Source organism: Cyprinus carpio, chromosome A12 (genome assembly GCF_018340385.1).
Source record: "Cyprinus carpio isolate SPL01 chromosome A12, ASM1834038v1, whole genome shotgun sequence".
In the NCBI taxonomy this organism is placed as follows: Eukaryota; Metazoa; Chordata; class Actinopteri; order Cypriniformes; family Cyprinidae; genus Cyprinus; species Cyprinus carpio.
Window position 1 is genome coordinate 6636467 of NC_056583.1, and position 25756 is coordinate 6662222.

At 35.1% G+C, this 25756-nt stretch overlaps 1 protein-coding gene across 2 annotated transcripts in view; it reads left to right on the plus strand.

Moving 5' to 3' along the window:
* Positions 1-25756, plus strand: part of LOC109101281 (retinoic acid receptor alpha-A-like) — a 146113-nt gene that overhangs the window by 62540 nt on the left and 57817 nt on the right. The window contains exons 2-3 of one of the 2 annotated variants that reach the window (XM_042767335.1): positions 4450-4530; positions 10610-11087. In XM_042767335.1, the coding sequence (XP_042623269.1) occupies positions 10940-11087 (148 nt within the window). In that variant the 5' untranslated portion in view covers positions 4450-4530; positions 10610-10939. The remainder of the gene's footprint in view (positions 1-4449; positions 4531-10609; positions 11088-25756) is intronic. The other variant, XM_042767334.1, reaches the window with a different exon arrangement.

Consider the following 25756-nt stretch of genomic DNA (forward strand, 5'->3'; position numbering starts at 1 on the left):
TGACAATACTTACTGTGTGTGTGTGTTATTATAACCTTCAGTAAAATCTCTGGGATCATAGTAGTCACATAGTAACATTTTAGTGGTTGGTTGGTGTTTTTTTTTTGTTTTTTTTATCTAGAAAGCAGATGTATTGTGAAGTAAAAAAAAGTTGAGATCTGCAGATTTGTGGTTTAAGGTTCTACATTTTATACAACCTAAAGTTCATTACATTAAAATAATAATAAAACTTTTAGTTTGTCCAGTTAGTTAAATAAATATTGAACCAAAAAAAAAAAAAACAAATTCACAGCTAAAATGGTTGATTTAGATAATGTTAAAGCTCAAATAACAAAAATTATACTGAAATGAAGTACATGTACATAATATTTCCAAAATCTTTTTGAAAAAAGACGTATGTTAATTGCGCAAATTGATCCTGGTCACAATTCTTATAGTATAATCCACTTTTCAGTGTTTCTTGATTCTGAATAAATTGCCTTGTGTTCTTCATATTTCTTCAGCTTTTTTATGCCCTTGAAGGGCACTGCGGGAAGGGGGCGCTATTTGTAGGGATGCTCCAAACAAAAGTAAACAACTAAATCCCTTCATGAAGGGCCCTTCTAGAAGTCCATTAATGAAGGGAACATACAATGGTCACTTCAAATAAGTGATTTCCATTTGTGATCACATAATCTTGGTTTATGAGTTCTTGAGATGCATTTTAAAATAAAGATGCCTGGAGATTTCAAAACTGTGTCTTCGGCACCATTTCTGAAAAATAATACGTTTTGTGACACTGTCTAAAGAAATGGCCAGTAAGTGCCGCTAAAAGCACATTCAGTTAATCCGAAATGGATAACATGAAAAAACGCAAAAAAGGTCCACCAACACAAAACCCTACCTACCTACCTGTACCAGTTGAGCTACTAAGCAAGTAGCCATACATGTGGAGCTATTTTTTTGTTTGTTTGTTTTGTTTTTTTGATGGAAATGTCTAAATGTATTAGTTTATAGATCATACACTGTGGTGAAAGTGATTATGTCATAACACAGTATTATGCAAGGAACTATTCGAAAATAACAGTAAAATGTAGGTACAGTGGAGGCATATTTTTCAAATGAACCTACGTTGCGACTGAACCAAGTGTGAAAACATACAGATAATATAACAGAGCAAACGCTTCAGGATAAATTGGATATCTAACGTGCCAAAGTTTCCCTTGTCTTCTGTTCACTATTCTCTCTCTCTCTCTCTCTCTCTCTCTCTAACACACACACATGCACAGAATGTTAGCACGACTCCCTATCGCTGGACCTCTTCCTGTCTGGCAGTGCTTCACTGTGTGTCTTTAGATACTAGTCTAAACAAACCAAAATACACACACAGGTCTCCATATCTGTCACCTGAATGAACAATATCATAAGACGCATGCAACATCTAAGATACATACACAGTATGTGCACTATTCACTTTCCCAGTACACATTCAATAAGTAAATTTCACCATAATGTACACTCTGCAGGTTGTGTTGTGGTGCTGGTTCCCATGGTGTATTGCATATTGGGATTTGGCAAACTAGGATGTGACAGTCATTTAGTGCACAAGTTGGATCATTACTGGTTGCACATAGAGTACTTCCCATTTCTCAGAACAGCTGCACATTGGGTTCTCATTTTTAACACAACACATTTTAGATGACAAACTTGATGCTTGAAGTTTTACTCAGTGATTTTACACAAATGATCACAGGACATGCATTTCAGATGCATATTATTAGCAGGTAAAAAAAAGCCTATGGTTTAGCATATAGCCATAAGGACGTAAACAATAACAAATATGTTGGAAAGTATACTGTGCATGTCTGGTCCTGAAGTATTTCCAGTAGCAAAATTTTTAAATCTCAGATCTGTCAAGACAGGCACATACTTTTTAAGTCTAACAAAAACACAACAGAATTTTTTTTAAATTTAAAATAAACGGTGATTGGAATGACCTGATCCTTTAAAGGGGTCCAATTATGCTCTTTTACAAAGTCTTGATTTTGTTTTGGGGGTGAAGTAGAACAGGTTCTCATACTAGGTTGTTCGAAAAACACATTATTTTTCACATATTTTACAGTATTAAAATACCTCTCTCCCCAGTCTGGCATGAACAGCTAGAATAGTTCCTGTATCAAATGAAGGCCCGCCTTCTGGAATACGAGATGTGCTGTGATTGGTTAGCCGGGCCAGTCTGTGGTGTGATTGGTTAGCCGGGCCAGTCTGTGCTGTGATTGGTTAGCTGGGCCAGTGTGTGTTGTGATTGACAGCACTCGGCGAGTGGTCAGGAAATGTCCTGCCTCTTACCATAGCTGCCTGCTGCAAGCTTCAGTTTAAATATTGCGTCAAAATCACATCAATTTGACCGCTATTTAAACCCGGATGATTGTAACCACTATAAGATTGTCTGCCTTGGGAAACTAGTGCGTCTCTGGCATTGTGATAACACTCATTGCCTTCTCTAGTGCAGCTCAACCAGGTCTCATCCCATTCGTCCCGGAATTCCGGAAAATATTCATTGTAGTCCAAACGAGTCGTTCGTTGTAGTTTTGAAAATTAATTTCTGTTAAATGAAATATCTCCTTTTGCATTGGACTTTGAGCTTTGTAACTTTGCAGATCTTTTTTATGATCAAACAGCAACATTACAGACTAACTAAAGTTGAAAAAGTGAAAAAGCATAATAGCACCCCTTTAAATCTGACTATGAGGTGCAAACTTACAAAGAACCTTAAACATTTGCCTGAAAAGTCTTCCAGATGGCTCATATCTGATTAAAGCGTGTACACGAGAGCTTGCATTTATTTTATAAAAATTCAGAACAAAACTGTAATTTTGTGAAATATTACAATTTAAAATTGTTTTCTATTTGAATATACTTTAAAATATAATTTATTTCTGTGATGCAAAGCTGAATTTTCATCAGCCGTAACACCAGTCTTCAGAGTCACATGATCCTTCAGAAATCATTCTATTAAATTGATTTGATACTCAGTTATTATCAACGGTGGAAATAGTTGTTGCTTAATATTTTTTATGACCTGTGATACTTTTTTAGGATTCTTTGAAAAATAAAACAACAGCATTTAAAATAGAAATATTTTGTAACAACATACTTTACTGTTCTAAAGTTTTTCGTTCTTTTTTTTTTTAAAATAAAATGTATACTTTTATATAAGCAGCACAATTGTTTCCAACACTGACAATAACTGTTACACAATACAACATTCAAGTTTACACTATACATTTCTATAATGTGTTACTCACTGCATTAGTCAGCTGACAAGATAGCTAAACAACTAATGCAATCTTATACTAAATTATAGCCCACATGACACTTAGCAATAAACAGGAAATAAAAACATGGCCTTTATTAACTACACACGAACCTAAACGCTAGGTGCATGTGTAAACAACGACGAAACCACAATGCTAACTTTAATTATGCTGTGTCATACTTGAAGAGTTAAAGAAATACAAATCATCAAATTATGAAAAAAAAAACCCTACATTTACTTACCTGAATCGAAATGTGTGCTATACTGTATATCATAGAGTTGCTAGTTGCTATCCAGCCTTCTTGCTTTACACCTGCAAACCAAACTTTTATTTCCGAATGTTAGTTCTGAGCCAGAGGGAGCACCCAGCCACTGAGCAACAAGGATCTAAAGTAATTTTGACATTTTAAACACAAGGATAAAATTAATTATCACAATCCCACTGTGCATCAATCGCATCCCACCATTGTTTTGAATGCTTTCGACCACTAACCAGAAATGTCAGAGGAACAAAGATGCCACTTCCTTAAACTGACGAATAACCGTTGAAATGTTCTATAGCATGCTGCTAAACAAACAAGAAAGGTGTGTGTGTGTGTTGTGTTTTGTGTGTGTGTGTGTGTGTGTGTGTGTGTGTGTGTGTGTGTGTGTGTGTGTGTGTGTGTGTGTGTGTGTGTGTGTTTGAAGAACAATAATATAGTTGACTCAACATCTTACAGACAATAATCAATCAATTAGCTATTCAATAGAGCCCTGGAGATATGGGGAAAATTGAGTCTGAGTCTCTCTCTCTCTCTTTCTCTCTCTTTCTCTCTCTTTCTCTCTCTCGCACACACACACACACACACATAGACAAGGTACTATGTACATGTGCTAGCTAATAATACATTAAGACATTTAGTTCATCTTTTAGTTGACATGGGAGACAGTGTGTTTTAAAAGCATTTGCCCTCCATTTTCATAGATCTAAATTAATCAGTTGATGCTGGTAGTGGTGATGGTTTATTAAAATGAATCAAATGGTATATATGACACAACTAGTGGTCTTTTAGAGGTTGATTGTTCTTAAATATGTGTATTATTGTTAAAAGGAATATTGCATGTGTGATGGTGATTGGGTCTGACTAAAACATGTTTTTCATTAACAAAAGGGGCCTCATCTTAAGACTATGATGGACTGTGGATACGCCTTCCCACTTCTTTTCCTGGAAGAGTGTGTATGTGTACTGCAGGTCAGTGCCCTGTTGCTCAGCTGAAAAACATCATCTTTATCACTTCCAGACAAAAACACAACACATCTTCTGCTTCCAGACCATCTATGTGGTGTATGTGTGTGTTCCCAACACAGGCTCATTGGAAAAACGTGCCTCTACATACATTTTTGCAAAACTCCAAAAATGTACTTCTACATATGGTATAATATAGTGCAGGTTCTGGTTGAAATAAACACTAGTGGCAGTAAAACTCCCAACAACTTTTATTCCTTTTCACACAGATTATTTGTACAAGGACTGATTATTAATTAATAAAGACTTATTTTGGCAGTTCTTTTCAAAATACAGTATTATGAGTTCAAAACACTTTAAACAAAAGTGTGTGATCTGTACTAATAAATAAATTTCGATGTATGCATCACTAGGGCTGGCTCGATACCACTTTTTCAGAACCGATCCCGATCCAATACCAGAAATTCTGAGTATCGGCCGATACCTATACTGATCCGATACCAGTGCAGGTTTTTTTTTTTTTTTTTTTTTAGCAAGCTACAATGGCATGGTTGCTTCAGCAAATGTGTTTTTACTTCATGTTTGTTTTTTAGAACTACTAGGTTTAAGGCAGGTTTACTGTAGAAAGTAAATTATTTTTAAATGCGATAGAGCTTTAAACTTTTAGCACCACTAACAAACATTTAATTTCCAAATTGTAGTGATACACACAACAACCAACATGATAAAATGTTTTCACATTTTGCAGAAAATGTCACTACAGGCACATATTTCCAATGACCAGTTTGTTTTTGAGAAGTGTGTTGTTACTTGTATACAATTAGTGCACTAGCACAAAATACCAGGAAAGCACTATTCTTGTGTAATATAAAAACATATTAGTAAAACTGTAAATATAACTGCAGTTTCAAATATAATGTTTGATGTGCATTAACAGTGAATTTATACCACATGGAGTCTGTGTGAGTGGGTGTCTGAAAGAAACAGACACAGTTTACTCTTTCTTTATCTCGGTTTGCTTTCTTTTCGCTCTCTCCTTATTTTCACCTCACAGATTTCCTAAGATTTCATGTTAAGCAATATTTTCCGTTCAGCCAGCTGTGTCAATAGCCACGCCAACCCAGCATGTTTTAACACACACACACACACACACACACACACACACACACACACACACACACACACACACACACACATACAGTATACACACTCAATAAGGTGGAAGGGTAAATATCGGAGAGCATTTGACACCCTGTACCTTGTCCTGTTAGTGTGTGTGTGTGTGATTACATTTCCCGCCTCTATCACAAACATTGACCTTTTCAAATGAATACAATATGTGATCTGTGTGGCAACACAAGACTTCAGGTCAAAAGCTTTCTGTGTCATTGTGTGTACAGTGAGACAGGCAGCAGAAAGACATTTTTGAAAGCCTGATTGACATTTCGCTGTTTCAATAAAGAAAGTGTTTAAAAGAATGATGAAGGACACCCAGAAAAATAAAAGCATAGTTAGTCAAAGTGACCTACATACAGTAGTTATTTATATGTGTGTTGTATCAAAGTTATTATAGTTTTGCATTTTTAAATCCATTTTATTTTAATATCATTTTTGAATTTGCAATAAAATACAGTCTCGTTTTTATTAGTTTCATTAATAATTTTGTTAGTTTTAGTGTAGTTTTTGTTTTGTGGACACATTTCTATTTAGTTTTTATATAGTTTCATTTAAGTTTTAGATTTAGTTTTAGTAATGTAAAGTTTAGCAGTTTTAACAGATCACTTCCAGAGTGCAGACCAAAGAAAAACTTAATTTAACCTTAGTGGAAAAAAAAAAATGTTGAGTCAACTTATAAAACTTTGTTACCCTGTTGCCTTAAAGTTTTTGATTTCTTAATTTTTTTCGGTGTGATACAGTTGTTTCAACATGTTTTTGAGTTGAAACAACAGTTACGCTAGTTCATTCAACTTTCAGCTCAGTTGAGGACCAATAAACTTAAAGGTGACCTATTATGCCCCTTTCTACAAAATGTAATATAAGTCTCAGGTGTCCCCACTCCCCACAATGTGTCTGTGAAGTTTCATCTCAAAATACCCCACGGATAATTAATTATATCATTTTGAAAATGCCTATTTTGAGAGGAAGCAGAAACATTTGCAAAACAGCTTTTTCATGCATGTATCTTTAAATGCAAATAAGCTGCTGCTCCCTGCCCCCTTTTCCAGAATAGTTCTGTTACTTTACAGCTTATATGTCAGATACTCTGAAAAAAAAAAAAAAAAAAAACCTCTGTTTGGTTTTGTTTATCACGTTTATCGTGCTGAAATCATACGTTTTAAAGTCACATTTGTTTAAACTTCTGTTTTTAATGCACTTTAAGTAAGCATGTTAGGAGAATTGTGTAATTGTATAATTGTACTATAAATGCAATATTTGAATTTCAAGTAAATTTCATTTAAGAGTACTTCTTTTTCACCTTAATGGGGGCGCGGTTCTGGTTGCGGTCTTTGTCAAAAAGTTGGGTCTGGTATAGAATTAAATTAGTGCTGCAATCAGATAACAGGTCGGATGTTCTGTTAAGTACTGTGGGTACAGGTTCACCTGTGCAGAACTCTGCTTTAAACTGCTTTGCGTTCTTTTTGCATTTTCATTTACGAAAAAAAAAATATCCTGGGTATATATATATAAATGTTTTGTAATCACCTTATATTTGTGTTTAAAACCATTACATTGATACTTTAGTGCTGTCAAATTAATTAATCGCATCCAAAATAAAAGTCTGTGTCTACATAAAATATGTGTGTGTACTGTGTATATTTATCTGTATATATAAATACACACACATACATGTATATATTTAAGAAAAATTTACATGTATAAATACGAATGTATATATACATGTAAATATTTCTTAAATTAATACATGTATGTGTGTATTTCATTATTAAAATGAAAAGGTATTAATTATTAAAGTATTATATATAATTATTGAGTATTAAATTCTTAAAAAATAAATTAATTAATTCTACTGAGCTCAAACTTTTGTTCAATAGTATATAAAAAGGGGATGGTGATGCGGAAAGCTTCTTATTAATATCATCTCTTTGGTGTATCAGTGCCAAGGTTTTGTCTAGACCACTTGTGATCCCTTTAAAACCAAGCACACACATCACAGATCATGTTGAGTGTATTTCTGCAGGTGCACGCTCTCTGGCATTTCACGTAATTAAGGGTTGACCTTTATAATAGAGGCACAAATGTCAAGGGGTCCTTCTCATCTGACAAGCAGGAGTGCCTAGAGGGCGGTGTGTGTGTGTGTGTGTGTGTGCGTGTGTGTGTCTTAAATATGTTGGCAGAGCATTGAGATTTCACACTGCCCTATATTCGCACACCCTGTCTCGCAGACACATCCAGCGATTATAATAACAAGCACAAACACACACAAATGCTGGACTGCAGAAACATGTGCAACCTATATAAAAACAAATGACTCATATTTGTTTATTTGATCTTAACTTCATGATATGCAGTGTGTCCAGGATTCTGGCTGAGTGCTAAACATAGCTCACAGTTTGTTTGTTTGTGTGTGTGTGTGTGTGTGAGTGCGTGCGCACAGACTGTGTCCTTGGCTCTGATCTAAAAGGCTTCAGCAGTGCCTAAATGAGTGAATTGTGGAGTTTTTTGACTAGTGGTAAAACCACATCCTTAACATCACAGCACAGGTATATGGCAACATGTTAATTGCTGAGTAGTTCCTACATAAAAAAGACAGGCCTTCCTAGCAGCCTATAAACATGTTCTCAGATTGATGAAATATCTATGACCACACCTGGCCAACATAAAAAGAGGAACAGTTTACTTGGTGTCCTTTGCACATGTGGCATGTGTGAGCATGAGACTGGCATAAGCACTCTTATAAAATGATGCAATGTTCTGGAGAGAAATGTGCTTTCTTACGGAGTCACTGAAAAACTTGACGCAACACTCAGTACTCTGACGGCATCACACACACTGATTCAGCCAATTCAGTGAAATGAATAGGATTTATTTGAATTATAAAAGGGGTGTTTAATTTTTGTCAAATTCTCATATATCTTCATTCTATGAGCTTGTGTGTCACGGATCTGCAGGAAATGGGACCCAAATGCAGAATGAGCAGACAAGGGTATTTTATTAACAAAACATAGACTGGAACAGCTGGAGGAATTTGCAGTGAAACAGTTCAAACAGAGGGGCAGGGCAGACAATACAGGCAGGAGGGATGACCACAGAGACAGTCCGAGACGACCACGGGCTCAAGCACAGAGGAGGCAGCTCAAGAGGAAGGACCAGGCAGACACATAGGAAACCCGTAGCTTTAAGTGAAACTCTAATGTCACCAGTCTAGCCGCCAGATAGGGGCTCACGGGACCAGAGTCTTGACACGTGAGAGAGGTGAGCCGCTTCCAAGCAGTGGGGTTCAGTGGCCAGGGATTCTAAGATAGGGTAAGACAGGACAAACACAAAACAAACAAGACGAGACTCAAAATGCCACAACAATAAGACAATTGAAAACAATTAGAACAATGCAAAAGAAATAACCAAAGCTACCCAGAGATATAATCAAAAAGTAAAAACAAAAAGGCTATATCCAAAACTGGAATCTCTTAAACAAGAGTAGATGAAAATCTAAATCAAATGAGAAACAAAACTAGATTAGAATGCACAACAAATTTCTTTTTCTTTCCATTCTTTTTAAACTAGACAAAACTAAAGCCCAAAAAGGATATAAATATCTAGATAAGACATCAAAAAATAATGATCACGATCAAAGGGATAAATTCTGGGCCAAGAGACAGGTAAACACCAAAACGAACCAGCAGAGACACAAGGAAAGGAAACCCAATATATAGAGTGGCACACATGAGGATCAGGTGAAAACAATAAAGCAGACAAGGGCTAAACAAGGGGGCGTGACCAAGGGAAACAAGGAGGTGGGACGAGAGGAGCATGTGGCAGACACAAACAGAGACAGAACCATGTGCTTAGACACAAAACAAACAGTGAAACATTGAACAAAGACAAGACTGTCAGGGCAGGTTCCTGACATTGTGTGCACATGTAGTAAAAGGATGTTGTTGTTCATGTTGCGTTGTTTTAGAAATACAAAAACTTACTTTGGCAATAATTTATGGTTATATTGCATCTTGATGTATGCATTACAGTGGTACTGAATAATTGCTATTACATTTTCCTTGAAATGGTTAGGTTTAGAGATAGGAATTGACGACTCAAAAATATCTATGGTAAATTGTAACAAATTATTATTATTATTATTATTATTATTATTTTAATTGTTGTTGAAAAAGTGGTTATGTTTTATTTGATAAGGTTAAGGGGTTGAAAATATATTAGGGCTGTCAAATGATTAATCACGATTAATCACATCCAAAATAAAAGTTTTGTTTACATAATATATGTATGTGTACAGGGTATATTTATTATGTATATATAAATACACACACATAAATTATATATTTAGAAAATATTTACATGTATATACATTTATATATTTATATTCTTATATTTTATATTATATATAAACATATTTAATATATAAACATAACATATTCTTCTTAAATATATACATGCATGTGTGTGTATTTATATATACATAATAAATATACACAGTATACACACATATATTATGTAAACAAAACTTTTATTTTGGATGTGATTAATCGTGATTAATCATTTGACAGCCCTAAAATATATCTATAAAATGTATTTAGAATTCATATGTATTCTTTTTTATCCTATAGCTGTAAGTTCATAAAACTAAAATAAAACTAAAATATTGTACATTTCAAATGTATAAAAAATGTTAAGTGCAAATACCTACAATACTTATAAACAATGACAACAGTATGCAAACCAATATGCTGTTATTTTTTGTCAGAAAATTATGACAACACTGTTCATAGTGATCACGTCTGTCAAACCCCAAAACACTAGTAAATAATGTGTTGAACCACTGCTTTGATTGTACAAAAACATTTCATATACTTTACCTTCAATTAATCTCACTCTCTTTTTTAACCTGTAGGAATTCTAAGAGAAGAGGAAAGTGGAGAACATCATGTACGTACACAAATGCCGACTGTTGGATTCATTAAATGGAATCAAATCTTTTTGCAAGTAAATTCAATAGGCCTTTGTGATATGGGAAACAGCCCCTACAGAAACCCCTTCAGCAGCAAAGGAGAGTCACTCCTCCATTCATCTGTCTAGACATTTATTTTTATTTTTTTACACAGAATAAGCACATCTACTCTCCTCTGAACACTCTTATGGGTGAATAATCCCCAGAAAACATCTAATTTGAACATCATTTTGGATTCTTCCGTGTGATTGTGAGCGAACTCTAGAGGTAGCCATGTCTGATAAGGGCAACCCCAGCCCACACCTCAATGGCTTCCCAATGGCCCACTATTCCTTTTTCTTCCCGCACATGCTGGGAGGGCTTTCTCCGCCTTCTCTTCCTACCTTACCCCTCAGTGGATACAGCACACCTTCACCAGCCAGTGAGTATGACATCAAATCCTTCAAAATCTTCTTCTCAGTGAAATGTGATTGATTGATTGATTGATTGATTGATTGATTGATTGATTGATTGATTGATTGGTTGGTTGGTTGATTAATTTGATATATTGGGATTCCATTTTGTGATGAGTGATAAACTGTGATATACTTATCCTTTTGAGTGCATCACAAAAAGCTTTTACATGATATTCTGGCAGATTTCCATTTGTTGTATATTTTCTGAACTTTGAAATGGCAGTTCCTCTTGTGTTGACAGTACTCTCTTAGCATTAATGTAGTACTCTGTCTGGAGTCCAAGTCGATATTTTCATGGTCTTGGTCTTGTCATGGACTCTGGGGCATTTTGACTTGACCTTGTCTTGGACTCAAAACAGAGTCCGATCTTGAGTATTACAACACAGGGGATGCGTTTTGTGGTCTGTAATGGTTTGCATGTCTCTAAACTGAAGCACAATGTGTGTGTGCTGCAGAGGTTTGCACGACATTGACACAAAACTGGACTTTTCCATTCACTATTGATTTTTTCAGTAATGACTTGCTTACCATAGCTTCCAATACACTCTTAATGTAATGTAGTTCCATGAAGAACCTTTAACATTCATGGAAACTTTTAAAACTTTCTATATTGTCTTAAGAATATTCTTCACACTAAGAAAAAATGGTTCTTTTAAGAACTGTTTGCTGAAAGGTAATTCCACCATGTCTATGCACATACAACAAGCGCATCTAGCCCAACACAAAGCATTGTGTTCAGTGGCAAAATATACATCATAAAAGCTATCCAATCAGGTTGTGACGTATCCTTATGCCTTTTGTTTTGCATCTTTGAGTTCAGTGTAAAAAAAAAAAAAAAAGATTACACTTTATTTTACATTTAAATTTACATTTAATCATTTAGCAGACGCTTTTATCCAAAGCGACTTACAAATGAGAACAGTAGAAACAATCAGATCAACGAGAGAACTACAATGGTATACAAGTCCTATGACAAGTCTCAGTTAGTCTAGTACAGAACACGTAGCCAGGGTTTTTTTTTTTTGTTTTTTTTTTGTTTTTTGAATATGATAGACAAGAAAAAGAAAAGGTAAGTACTAGTATTAGTTGGTTAAGTGCAGGCGAAAAAGTCTTTAGAAGTTTTTTGAAAATGAGTAAAGACTCAGCTGTTCGAATTGAGATCAGGAGGTCATTCCATCAGCTGGGCGCAGTCCAGGAAAAAGTCCGTGAGAGTGATTTTGAACCTCTTTGGGATGGCACCACAAGACGTCGTTCACTTTCAGAGCGCAAACTTCTGGAGGGTGCATAAGATTGAACTAGTGAGTTTAGGTATGTTGGCGCCGTGCCAGTGGTCGTCTTGTAGGCAAGCATCAGTACCTTGAATTTGATGCGAGCGGCTACTGGTAGCCAGTGTAACCTGATGAGGAGAGGAGTAACATAAGCTGTTTTTGGCTCATTGAAGACAACCCTCGCTGCTGCATTCTGGATTTTACAGTACATTTACTTACAGTGTACTTAACCCTTAACCAAGTCCAAGTCTACTTAACCAAGAAAATACTTGGTAGTATAAGGTAACTACATGGGTTAAGGTTAGGTTTAGGGGTAGGTTCAGGGGTTAGTGTATATATATATATATATATATATATATAATATATATACATACAATAAAATCATAGATTTAGGTTTAGTTCACTTGGAGTGTGTGTATATATATATATATATATATATATATATATATATATATATATATATATATATATATATATATATAATATATATATATATATATATATATATATATATATATATAAGGTTTTTTTTCTGGCCTAAAAGAACCTAGAGAGCAGGTGTGAACATCCTAAAGAACTATAAAGAACCTTTTTCTACAATGGAGTTTTCATGGGTGTTAAATGCGTTACGCCTACGTCCTCCTTCATCCGCAGGAATGGTGTTCTATTGTGAACATGCTTACAACAGTTAACGTAAGTTTGAAATTACCATTTATAAAATTTTAAATATGGATTTTTTTTCTTACAAAAATGCATCGATTCGCTATAGGAGGCCTTTATTCACCCCCGGACCCATGCGGGACACTTTATATGACAGATGGAAGCTCTTTAATGTACTTCTTTTGGACTGTTGAAAAATAACACCCATTCACTGCCATTATAAAGCTTGGAAGAGACAGGACATTTTTAAATATAACTCTAATTGGATTCGTCTGAAAGAAAAAATTCATTTACACCTAGGTTGGCTTGAGGGTTAGTAAATCATGGGGCAATTTTTGGGTGAACTATCCCTTTAAGAGTGTAACCCTGATAAAACACAACTGAACCAGCTCATTCAGATCTTATCACTTGATAATTACACACAGCTGTGTTGGAGTAGAGCTGGAACTGATCTCAGCAAGAAGGTATAGATCTTCATGAGTGTACCTGCTGCATTCTGCTGCTTTCAGTTGTTTGTTTGAAATACAGTTGCAGTTGTGAACACTTTGGCTTTGCTCGAATGGCTTGGGCCATGGTTTGCGGGCAATGCTTCTTGTCAATATACTCATTGTAACTCTGCCCAAACCTCCAATCTCGTGTCATTGATGGGTTAGCTGGTGCCTGAATCCAGTTAGCTTTCTGAGACGTCAGTGTCCTAAGGATTCACATTTTTTCACACTACACTGTGAATGTTTGCACAGAGTATTTAATAAACAAATAGTATTGTTTGTTTGTTACTTGTTTAAGCAGGTTCTGTTCTAACAAACATGTATGGTGCTGCATACTGCTGCTGTAATCCAGACTCAAGCTGGATTACTTATTACTTTACTTTCAAGTTACTTTCGAGTTTAATTTACTTTTCAAGTTATCAAACCTAAAAAATGCACTACAAAGAGAAACTCATAGTTATTTCATTAATTAAGTATTGACAGAAAAAACAATACATAAGTATTATTTTTATAGCCTACACTCCCAAGATCAACAATTTTTTTTTTTTTTTTTTTAGTAAAATAAAGAAAACAAATTGGGTGCGCTTTCTGCATTCTCAGTCTCCGCGAATAGGCCTATCTTCCTGATGCCAGTCACTAAAATGAACGAAAATTAAAATTTTGGACAAATACAAATACAAATACAGTATGCTGTATCTAAAGAAAGCTTTAAGTGTCTATATTAAATGAAGTAAGTCACGTCGAAAACAAATATTTTCTGTTAAAATAATCTGCATGAAACTAACGCAAGGTGCAGTCTCTCCCATCTGAGCTCACCTATATCACACCCATGCACATCGCGCACTATAAGATTATCATCCATGCGAAACCAGGCTTGAGACACGCGAACATGTAATGTCCACATCACCTCCATATACAAAGAAAGATTCAAGTTCATCTCGGCTACTTTTCATTGTTGGAAGAAGACGCGCTTCTTAAGGAATGAGCAATTGTGATGCCGACGTGGCTTAATGCAGCTGATGATCTCAATCTGATGAGTCATTTATTTTTACTTATTAGTGTTACTGTGACATAAACTTCACTTGTTGAACTTTTCCCAAACTATAATGCCAGACTACAATATGTCGAGTGCAACATTTTAAAAAATCATTCATACGAATTGAAATATGACCTTTCATTGCATCTAAATGTTGTAGGACTTGTCTTCATTTTAGCTCACATTGTCCCGTGATTTATTAAAGGGCATACTGACCCACAAAACATAATTTGTAACTTAAAAGTAACGTAATTTTATTGACATAAGTAACTGTAATCAAATTACATAAATTTAAAATGTAACGCATTACTTTACTGCGCTACCAGGAACAGTAATTAGATTGCAGTAACGTGTTTCTGAGTAACGCGTTATACCCAACTCCGCAAAAGTGTGTGTATGTGAAGCTATCATGGCAAATTATGTTATGTGCTGTGTTTTCTAAGAGAGGTGCTTCCTTCCCTTTCACAGAACAAACATTTCCTGCCTGTAAACAGCATAGAGTTAGAGCGCAGGACACAAGCTCTTCCTGTGCGCACAGCTTTCTCTTTCTCTCATATATTCACTCTCACTGTCATATCACTTTTCTTAACCTATTATTAACTACTACACTAATAATTAAAAAAAAAAAAAATCTACATGTAAAGTCATCTGTAATTATTTTCTGTAATTACACTGTAATTACACTGCTGACCTAAACCCAAACTATGAAGAAAACAGTATCATTGATTTCATGCATTACAACTGAGTGAGCAATAGTACGGCAATAATCAGACATGCTTTCTTTGAATCAATTCCTTTGAATAGTTAATTTCATTGATCCATTCGAAAAATTAGCAGATTTAGTTTTTCTTTTTTAGGCATAATAAATATTTTAAATATAAATAGTACAGTTGTTTTGTCACTATATTTTTTTATTAAGTCATATAAAATAGCATGAACTTTTATTCTTATTTGTTTTGTTGTTGTTGTATTATTAGTTGCATTGTTTTTGTTCCAAATGAATACTCAAGCAGTAAAAAGTGCTGCACAGTTTAGCTCTAACTCTTAACAAACACACCTGAACAAGCTAATTAATGTCTTCAGGATTACTAAGGCTACAGACAGGTGAGGGTTTTTTTCAGGGTTGGAGCTAAACTCTGCAGGACATCAGCACTCCAGGACCGATGTTGCCTACCCCTGAAATAGTACTAACATTTTGACCAAAAGAATATTGTCTATTTGCAGAAATTCTAGTTAACATTATCGCATTAAACAAAAACCTACTGATTTTCTCACACATGGTATAACAACTTTTATTTTATTTTTTTTATTATTAATTAATTATTTAAATTATTTGTTTGTTTGTTTTTGATGATTTTTTTTTTTACTTTTTTGTATAATAAACTTCTATTACTTCCAGTCAGAAATGACTACAAAAAATTACTTTTACATTTCTGATGCTGTATTATTAACAAATATTGAATTCAATCTCTTTACAGAATTTTTTTTTTTTTTTATTTATTTTTTAAGCACAGGTTTTGTATTTATTTTTGGAATTAATTGATCATAGACCACATTGATCTGAGCTTAGGTACCTCAGTTTTTGATGGAACATTATTAAAATTATTCACAAATTTAAGACATACTTCTGCTGCACAAATAGCATATAAAATAACCCGTAGCAGATCTATAAACGTGGAGCTGGGGAAGGTGGAGGGATTCTGAAAGCGTACTGCAAAATGTTCTAGTGAATGCTAACCAGCCATTTAAATGTAAAGCAGCAAGCTAATTGGCTACATTTACAACGTGAGCCAGTCAGCTTGTGACAAGAAGTTTAAAGCTGATAATATCATTAGTTTGCATCAAGGACCCATTAGCCTGCACCATCTAGAGTTTCATGACAGAACTTGGCATTTTAACTATCGAAGCTTGTTCAATTTCAAAGTAGCCCAACACTATTATTTTGTAATGTAAAACTGTGGAAAAGTGTGTGTGTGTGTGTGTGTGTGTGTGTGTGTGTGTGTGTGTGTGTGTGTGTGTGTGTGTGTGTGTGTGTGTGTGTGTGTGTGTGTGTGTGTTATTTGCTTTTTTTGGTTGGAATGTTCTGTGTGTCAATATTGGTGTGTAAATGAGGAGGTGGATGTGGTGAAAGTGGTCACCTTAATGTATGTGTGTGTTTGTGTTAGTGGAGCAGGTGGTTTTGCTCGGTCTTGGTGGTCCCTGTTGAGATGGAGTCCATGTGGGTGGTTGAAACCAGACTAAACGTGAAAGGGAACTCTAACACACACAGTCACGATAGTTTATTAATATTGAGAAACTCATGCCTGTCACAGCAGCTCCAATGTATTTGCGTGTTTGTTTTGTTGTTCTGTTTATTTGTGTAATTATTCATTTATGGTTTTGCAATGTGTAATGTTCTTTTTGAATGAATTAATTTTTTTTTTGTTACATTTTTTAAGTTTGAAAGATTTACTATTGTTTGTGGGAACTGGTGTTTAACAGCTGCTGAGTGTGTGTTTTGTCAGTAAGTGCATAAGTATCAAGAAACAATCGTTGGACTTGCTGTTTTTGGAGGCAGCATATGGTATAACTTGAGACATGTTGCTGCGTATTCACATTACTCATATTTCGCTCATATTTCATTTCATGCACTCAAACACACACACACATTAGTGAGCAAATTGCATAAAGAGTGTCAGGTTTGCAAGACCCTGACCCTTGTCCAGAATCTCAGTGACCAACAATAGATGTGTGGGATGTGGTGGTCTTCTGAAATTCTGAAATGTCTTGGCAAAGTGCTGTAAACTCTCTGGATTTTTTTTATTTTTCTTTCTTTTATTTGTTTCTCTTTTTTTTATATATTCACGTCCCAGCTCCATATGATTTTCCAGATTACAGGCATGTGGATTAGGAAGAAGCAACTACAAATAATATATAGGCTATATATTTATTTGTTATTTGGATTATTTTCTTCCTTAAATTTGTGTCTACACATAATTTTTACACAACTTTATGTACTTATATTTTTTTCATATATGTGCACTTTACAACGGAAAAAAAGAGCCTGGTCAGTCAAATTTATGACCAATGAATTTCATTTAAGTGTCAAACATCGAAACTATGGGAATTTGTCCTGGTGAGTAGACCTCAGTCACCACAACACAGAGCCATTGACCCACAGCAATATTAGTCAGTTATATTATAAACATATCTGAAGATGAACAATGTTGACAGTGTCTGTCCACAAAAATACTCAAATGCAAATGCATTGGAATTCACCACTGACCACTTTCAGGTTTTATTTTAACACACCAGATGTTAAAATAAAACCTGAAAGTGGTCAGTGGTGAATTCCAATGCATTTGCATTTGAGTATTTTTGTGGACAGACACTGTCAACATTGTTCATCTTCAGATATGATGTTGATGTAAACACTTTTATATTTAAAAAAAAAAAACATCATTCATCAATCATTTTCGAACCCTAAGAAAACATTTACTTTTTACTTACTCTTTTGGAAACTTTTTTTTTTTTTAGTTTAGGTTTTTTTTTTACTGGAATTGAATTATATAGTTTTTTTTTTCTTTAAACCAAAAGAAAGACGAAAATGTTTATTCAAACATTCCATAAGGCTCTCTAATGTAAACTAAACATTTGAAGCTTGTAGCCATGGAGAGTGATATTGTACATAATAGTATAATTCTACTGTATCAATGCAAAAAGCTAATGAAAAAAAATAACAGGTTTCATTTTATAGTTATAAATGTCTTCAAGAGAAGAACTGCCCAGTTGAAATTTCCTGATGTGTTTATTTTGTGCAAGCTGACAGTACACACACACACATACACAGACTCACCGATAAGTCTCTACAGGCTTTTCCAATTCTGATTATGCAGATTTCCCTATCCTTTCCCTCCTGTCCTGTCTGTGAAAGAATGAGCTGTCTCTCTCTCTCTCTCTCTCTCTCTCTCTCTCTCTCTCTCTCTCTCTCTCTCTCTCTCTCTCTCTCACACACACACACACACACACTCACAGACACAGGACTTGTGGGAATTTGGCTGTTAAATATAGCATAGACACTGTCAGAAACTTCACTCAAAAACAGCCTCCTAATGCTACAGCAGGAAATATAAGTGCTGATCTAGTTTATATTGGATGTAGTAGAGTGTCCATTCATCATATTTGCCCCCATAACATAACATTCACACCGCCGTCATTTGAATCACATGACTGCCGTTAATGATGTCACACACAGGTGGTGGAGTAATAACTTCTGCTAATTAATCGATTCAAGATTGCAGTTAATGTCAAAATATTGTAGTTTATTTACACGAAAAACAGAAAGCCTAACTTTCTTTTTTTTTATTTGAGGTTTAATTCATTGTGAGTTCCCTCATACGTCATACTCCACATACACAAGCTCACAACTTGATAATTCTGTTTGCAAATGTTTGTTGGATCTATGGTTTTGGGAAATTATTAATATTTTAACTATGTTGGAAATGACAGAATTTGCATCCACAGCTGGCTAATGATAATTTTAGGAAAAACACCCCAGAAACTTTTGTTTGCTTGCTCTCTCATACTTGCAATACACTAAAGAGTTTAAAACTAGAAACACATATTTCCATAACTTTCATGATGCTTCACTAGATGCCATTTTTATATAGTTTTAACTTGAAGGATCTGTCATTTAATATGTCATTCTAAAGTTCCACAGTTAGACTGTCCTTATCCTTGTTTAATATACATGAGGAGCACTACTTTGATCTAATTAGATTTCAGAGTTGGCAGAGCTGCACAGTGTGTGTCCACAGAAATAGAAACCAAGGGTTCAACAAAATGTAGTGTTACTTGTTATGGTTGCTGATGGTTGGAATAAAAACTTGTTGCTTTATTGTGTCAGGCATGGTTAGGGCCAAAAATGTTCTCTTTGGTAGCCATCTTGGGAACAGACTTGAGCAGCTATTTTCAGTCATACAAGTACAGCTCAAAAATTAATTGCTGAACTCATATTTTAAGTCAGTACATTATCAGGATGTGATGTGACATACAGCCAAGTATGTTGACCCATACTCAGAATTCGTGCTCTGCATTTAACCCATCCAAAGTGCACACACACAGCAGTGAACACACACACACACCGTGAACACACATCCGGAGCAGTGGGCAGCCATTATGTTACAGCCAATGCGCATGTATACTGTAGAGCATAGGTTTTGTAGTTTTGTGTAAAGTGTTTCATGTAAAAACTAAGCAGTTACTTTGCAGAGATCTGATTTGTTTTTTGTTTTGTTTTTTTAAAAGTGGGTTTTACTTTACTAGAGCCGCTATGTTAGGTGTTCAATTCAATTTTTCTTTAGAGCGAGTCAACTAATCATCTCTGGTTTGAGGCCAAAAATGCTGTATTACGTATGCCAGGCCAGTAGTTGGCGCCGTCACCTTGTTAGTAAACAATTATATGTTGTATATGATGCGTCTCCGCTGTTGGTTGTTATATTGGTGAAGTAAATCTTTTTGCTGAAAAAGCTGAAGAAGCATTAGCAAACTCTTGAGCTGTAACAACAGTACCATGTAGTCCACCATTGTTGTGTATATTTGTTGGCGCTTGCCTTTAAAATCGACACGTACCGCACATGTCTACATACCTAACATGTACTATGCACGCGCATGACGTCACCGTTTTCAAAGATTCCTGTTTTGGGTGTTTACACGGCAATGATAACGGTGCAGTTTTCAAAAACTTTTTAAAGTTTAAAACCGTTTAAACCCATTTTTAAAATACACATTTTCAGTCCCCGAAACACTGTTGTTGTGTAAACGAACTGGCCAAAAGCATAAAAAGTTTCCCATTTTTGGCAGAAAACGTTGTCGTGTAAATGGCCCCTAAATCTCCAGCTCCTTTCACTGAAGAATCAACTGCCAGAGGAGGGAATTTTCTCTTTCAGCCTGCTCTCCCTTTCACTCCCATTCACTTTTTGTCCACATCTTCCTCAGGAGTGAGGGTGACCTGAAAAATGAGAGAAAGAATTAGAGATGGAGTTAAAACTTTCAGAAAGGGGCCAAAGCAAACAGTCTGAGTATGGAATGCTGGGAATACTGATGTTTGCACAGGACTCAAACTCTCACTCAGACACAGTCAGGCAACACAAATGCTTTGGTTGTGACATTTGTTGTATAGTTCATTCAGCTTAGATAACGTGTCGTTATGTTCCAATAATGTGTCACACGGCTTATTTCTAATGAGTTTTCAGCATTGCCACAAGGGCGCTATTTGCAGACATTAGCATAAAGTCTTTCTCTTTCAGGTCAATTATTGTCATGGTGGAACAACAATATGAAGAGAATTTTGCTGAACAAGTTAGTCATAATTAAACTGTCAACCTGTTAGCTAGCTTTCTAAATAAGGTCTGTTGCTGCCACACAAACCTTACGTATAACTGCACTTTAGTGCCACGGGACTGTGCGCTAGCATTCTTGTTTGTGTTTGCATACTAGTGTAAAATATGTTTCTGGCCTAACACTGACTGTCCTCTCAACATTTGTAATACACTGGAAAGTAAATCATCTGTTGTGTATCTGCAAAAGGTATGTGCAGTCTTTGCCCTTGAAACAACTCAGCAAATTAGTATTGTTCTTGTGCCTATTTGATAAGATCGCAGAAATGATTGTATCTTTATACGGTTTCAAATATTGCAGTAACAAAGTTAGTACAGCATGCTTAAAGCTTCAAGATAGTTTGATAGTGCATGCCAAAATGGTCATGTGGTTTTGGTTAGATATTTTTGTTGACATCTGTTGAACCCTTGATTATAAGGTAATTTCTGGTCATAAATAAGAGGGCATCTGTGTGTTTAAATGTCATGTATGTTTATTTAATCTGATTATGATATATATACAGTATATACACTATATATATATATATACATACACATATATATGTGGAATATGACCCTGCTCTAGGACAGTAAATTAATTAGACATTCTATAGTTCACTCAAAATAAAATGGATCACCCTTGGCCTATTCACCAGCAGGCATTCTGGTGCATTTTATATATATATAAACCCAAATATATATATATATATATATATATAAACCCAGATATATAAACCCAAAGTATACTTTGTTTTTTATGTGTATGCTAGGGTATGAATACACTGTGTGTAAATTTACAGTTTATGCAATTTTTTGGCCTGGCCCGTTATGTATTTTTCTGCATATACACACATTGCTAGAAAGTAGTGATCAAAATCTAGCATCTCTGTATATAGTAGCACCAAAATCAGAACCTTAAAACAGATTTGTTTTTACAGTAATTATAATAGGAATTCTGTATGGAATGGAATCAGAGATATTATTGATAGCATTGAATAAATGGCAGTTTGTGGATGTTTAGTCACGGCCTAGACAGCTTAAACGCACCCTTAAATCAGAAATAGATAAAGGCAGGGCTGTGTGAGTGTGTGTAAAGTGTGTTATTCCAAACTGCTTCGATAATTGAAGCGTTTACACAGTGTGGGCGCGAAACGAGCCATCTGGGTTGATTTACGCCAATATTGCTTTAATTAGTGAGTAAGTGTGAATGTGTGTGTATTTCTGTATGTGTGTTTTAGCAGAAAAGAATGCAGCTGCTGTTGTTTGTGTGTGGACAGATAGCACAAATGCATGTCGTATTGCTGGACTTGTCAGGTTTGTTTGGATTTGATACGGTGGATTTAGTTTGATGATGGCTTGGATTTGGTTTGTTGATGGCGCCTGGAGTTCTCTGAGCTCTTATGTCAGGTTTTCACTCAGTAGGATTTGTTTTCTCCAATAAAGAATTGTTTGCAAGCAGAAAGGTATCTTGACAATGTTTGAAAAGCTCTTTGGACTTTGGTTTTCACTTCCTGCAACAGGAACAATGAATTTCTCTATTAGCTGTCAGACAGTGTTCTGCATCTATATTTCTGCTCTCTTGCTGTGTTCTGCACATGCTATATGTCTTGCTAATTGAAAGCAGCTTTTACTATGTGAGTGCTGATAGATGTATGTGTGTGTGTGTGTGTGTGTGTGTGTGTGTGTGTGTGTGTGTGTGTGTGTGTGTGTGTGTGTGTGTGTGTGTGTGTGTGTGTATGTGTGTGTAGACCGTGCATAGATGGTCTAGACATGCCTAATTTTCCTCCATCCGCATGAGGCTACTCACTGCTGGATCTAATTGACCCTCTGCTCCTCATCGGCCAGTTCTCTGTCCTTCTGTTCCTCCTCTTCATTCCTTCCTTCTCTCCTTCTCTCCCCCTCTCCCCCCATGCTCTTGTAGCTGTTTTGTAGAGATTATACTGTAGAACGCTTTGTGTATCATTTTTGTGTGTGCAGAAGCATGCATAGCAGGGTTATTATTAGGTAACCAAAACTATAAAAAATAAAATTTTGTTACTTTAAATAAAGTAAATGTTAAATGAAATCAAATAAAAAATGTACTAAAGTACCTGATGTACTAAAAATAAAATTGAAATAAAAATGTATTAAAAAGAAGATCATATATGTGTGTGTGTGTGTGTGTGTGTGTGTGTGTGTGTGTGTGTGTGTGTGTGTGTGTGTGTGTGTGTGTGTGTGTGTGTGTGTAATAAAAATGATAAAAACACAACAAAATTACTAAAACTTTAAGTAAAATTAACATGAAAGCAAAAAAATAATAATAATAATAAATTAAATCTCATTCAAAATATTAACCCTAAAAGGGCAAGACCATAAAGAGAAATCATAAAATTAATTTATTGCTATTTTCTATATTCTTAGGACATAAATAGCCTTATACAATTTCATGATTTATTTTTTATTTTTTTAAAAATGACTTTTATTTTTTATTTAAATGTTTGTATCCCCAGGATACGTCAACCTTTTAAGGGTTAACAAAAATAAATCGTGTTTCTAATTAAAGAACACTGGCACATAGCTGTTTATTCTTTTTTGTGCATTTAACAAGAAATTAATAAGGAATTTTACTAAGCCTGTAGCTGCCGTGAAAATCAGTGAAACGACTTTTACATACAGTAAAAGTACAGTAGGTTACACATTTAAGCTTTTTTCCCCCTCTCACTCATAGAGCTCTAGTTCAGCTTTCCCAGTGTCTTATGGGACTACAAACATTGTGGGCAGCGAATGAGATTTTATTTTCCATAAGCCTCTGATTTATTAGACTGAAAAATGAAACCACAAATCAAACAGATATTATTCCTTCCAGCTTTAGCAGGAACAGGTTAGATTACTAACAGGTCTGGATGTGTAGTTCTTAGAGGACAAACGTCTTGGTTCTGAAATATCACGAGAAAGAATTTTAAGGAATCACCAGCACTCCCAACACAAGATACCTTTATTTTGGCCAAACTCAAGGCAATCCATGCATTCATTCTTGACATTTTAAAGGTACGCTAGCAAAATAGGTTGTAAACTTAAGTTGCTGAAAGAGACTTCAACTGCAGAGAACGAGAAGAGGAGTGTGTGTGGATAAAGAGGGGATTGGGGACTGTGGGGGAAGACAGGAGGAGAGCAGAGAGGGGATTCTGTCAGTAGATAAATTAAACAAAGGAAGCTGCATGTGATGGGTCTCTCAGAGACCATCTGTCTGTTTTTGTGTGTCTGTGATAGTGAGAATGTCTTTCTAGTGGGGTTTTCCTCACTGTATGCATGTGTGTGTCTTTTTTATTGGGGTATAGGATAGGAACAAGACTTAAATTGTGGGGATCTCTCAAAACTGTGCATAGTAAACATACTAAATAATGTCCTAAAGTAAAGTTTTCTGTAGTTCTCAACTAGTGTGTAATACTGTATGTCTGGTCTGGTTCACTAACAGCAGGAAAAATATGACTACATTAAATACAGATTTTATAAAAGTGTTTTGTTCAGTGAATTGTTGGTTTAATAAATATAAAAAAATTAATAAAAAAACAAAAAAAAGGAATAATTTCAATGTCTGATTTTAAGGACAATTTATATTTGTACTGTAACATTTTTGGTACTGTGCTGGGATTTAACGTCATGTTCAATGTAAAAATTCAAGAAGCAAAACCAGCTGAGAACCACTGGAGTATAGGGTATACATAATTAGCTTAATATAAAAGTATCACCAGAATAATATAACCAAACAATATTAAGTGACAGAGCCACTATGAGATTTCCACTGTTTACCACACTTTACAAGGACACACACGTACATACATACATGCATCAACTATTCACAGTAAACACTCTTTTTAAACACACACAGATTTATCATTTTCTTTTTTTTCTCAACAGTATACATGTTGTGGATTGTTGTTGTCCTTTCTTTGATGTAAATGAAGGCCACTGCCATCTTTTATTTGAACACTGCTATAAGAAAAACGTGGCACAAATCAAGGCTTAAGTTCATCATTATTAAGTTAATCAAGATATTACCTGCCAGTGGAGACAAAATGCAGCATTTAATCCTGCGCTGACACAAAAATTAAGGTAGTTGCTCCAATGGGAAAAGGTGACTGGATGTAAACAGAGTTATTGTCACCGCACATTGGCTAAAACAGGCAACGCACACAAGGTCTCTGCAGGACCTGATTCATGTCACAGTAAGGTTAGGAGTGAGGTTAGGCTGTCCTTTTCATTGCATGATTTTAAAACATCCCATGCCTACAAATATAGAAACGGCCACGTTTATAATTTTTATTGTATGACGTGACAGTTGAACAGTGTGTATGTTCCATACTGCACGGGTTGGGTTCACTACTTCGCTTGAATACAGGCGTCAGTTTGTTAAAAAAATCTGTAAGTAAAAGCTTCTCTCAAGTAGGCTAGCTAAAGTGTATGAACGTGACCATTTTAAGTAACATATTCTGCTGTATGGATGGCCAAAATGACAGAATGACAAACAAATCAACCCTGGACCTTGATGTCGAGTAAGTGTATTTATTTTTTTTTATTCAAGTGATCTGTCATCCAATGTTATTTTTAAATGTTAATGGCTAGTGGTTAGTGGAAATGGCTATTTACATAAGTTTTAAATTGTTAGCTAGTCATCTTGCAGTTTAGATCATGAATGTTTCATGCAAGTCGCTTGACGGTTTGTTGGAAGACTTTAAGTGTTAACTGGGCTACAGAACTGTCTAGTTATTTTTTATTTATTATGTTTTATTGCAAAAGAGTCTGGTTCTGGTTCATTGTTTTATTTATTTGTATATATATATATATATA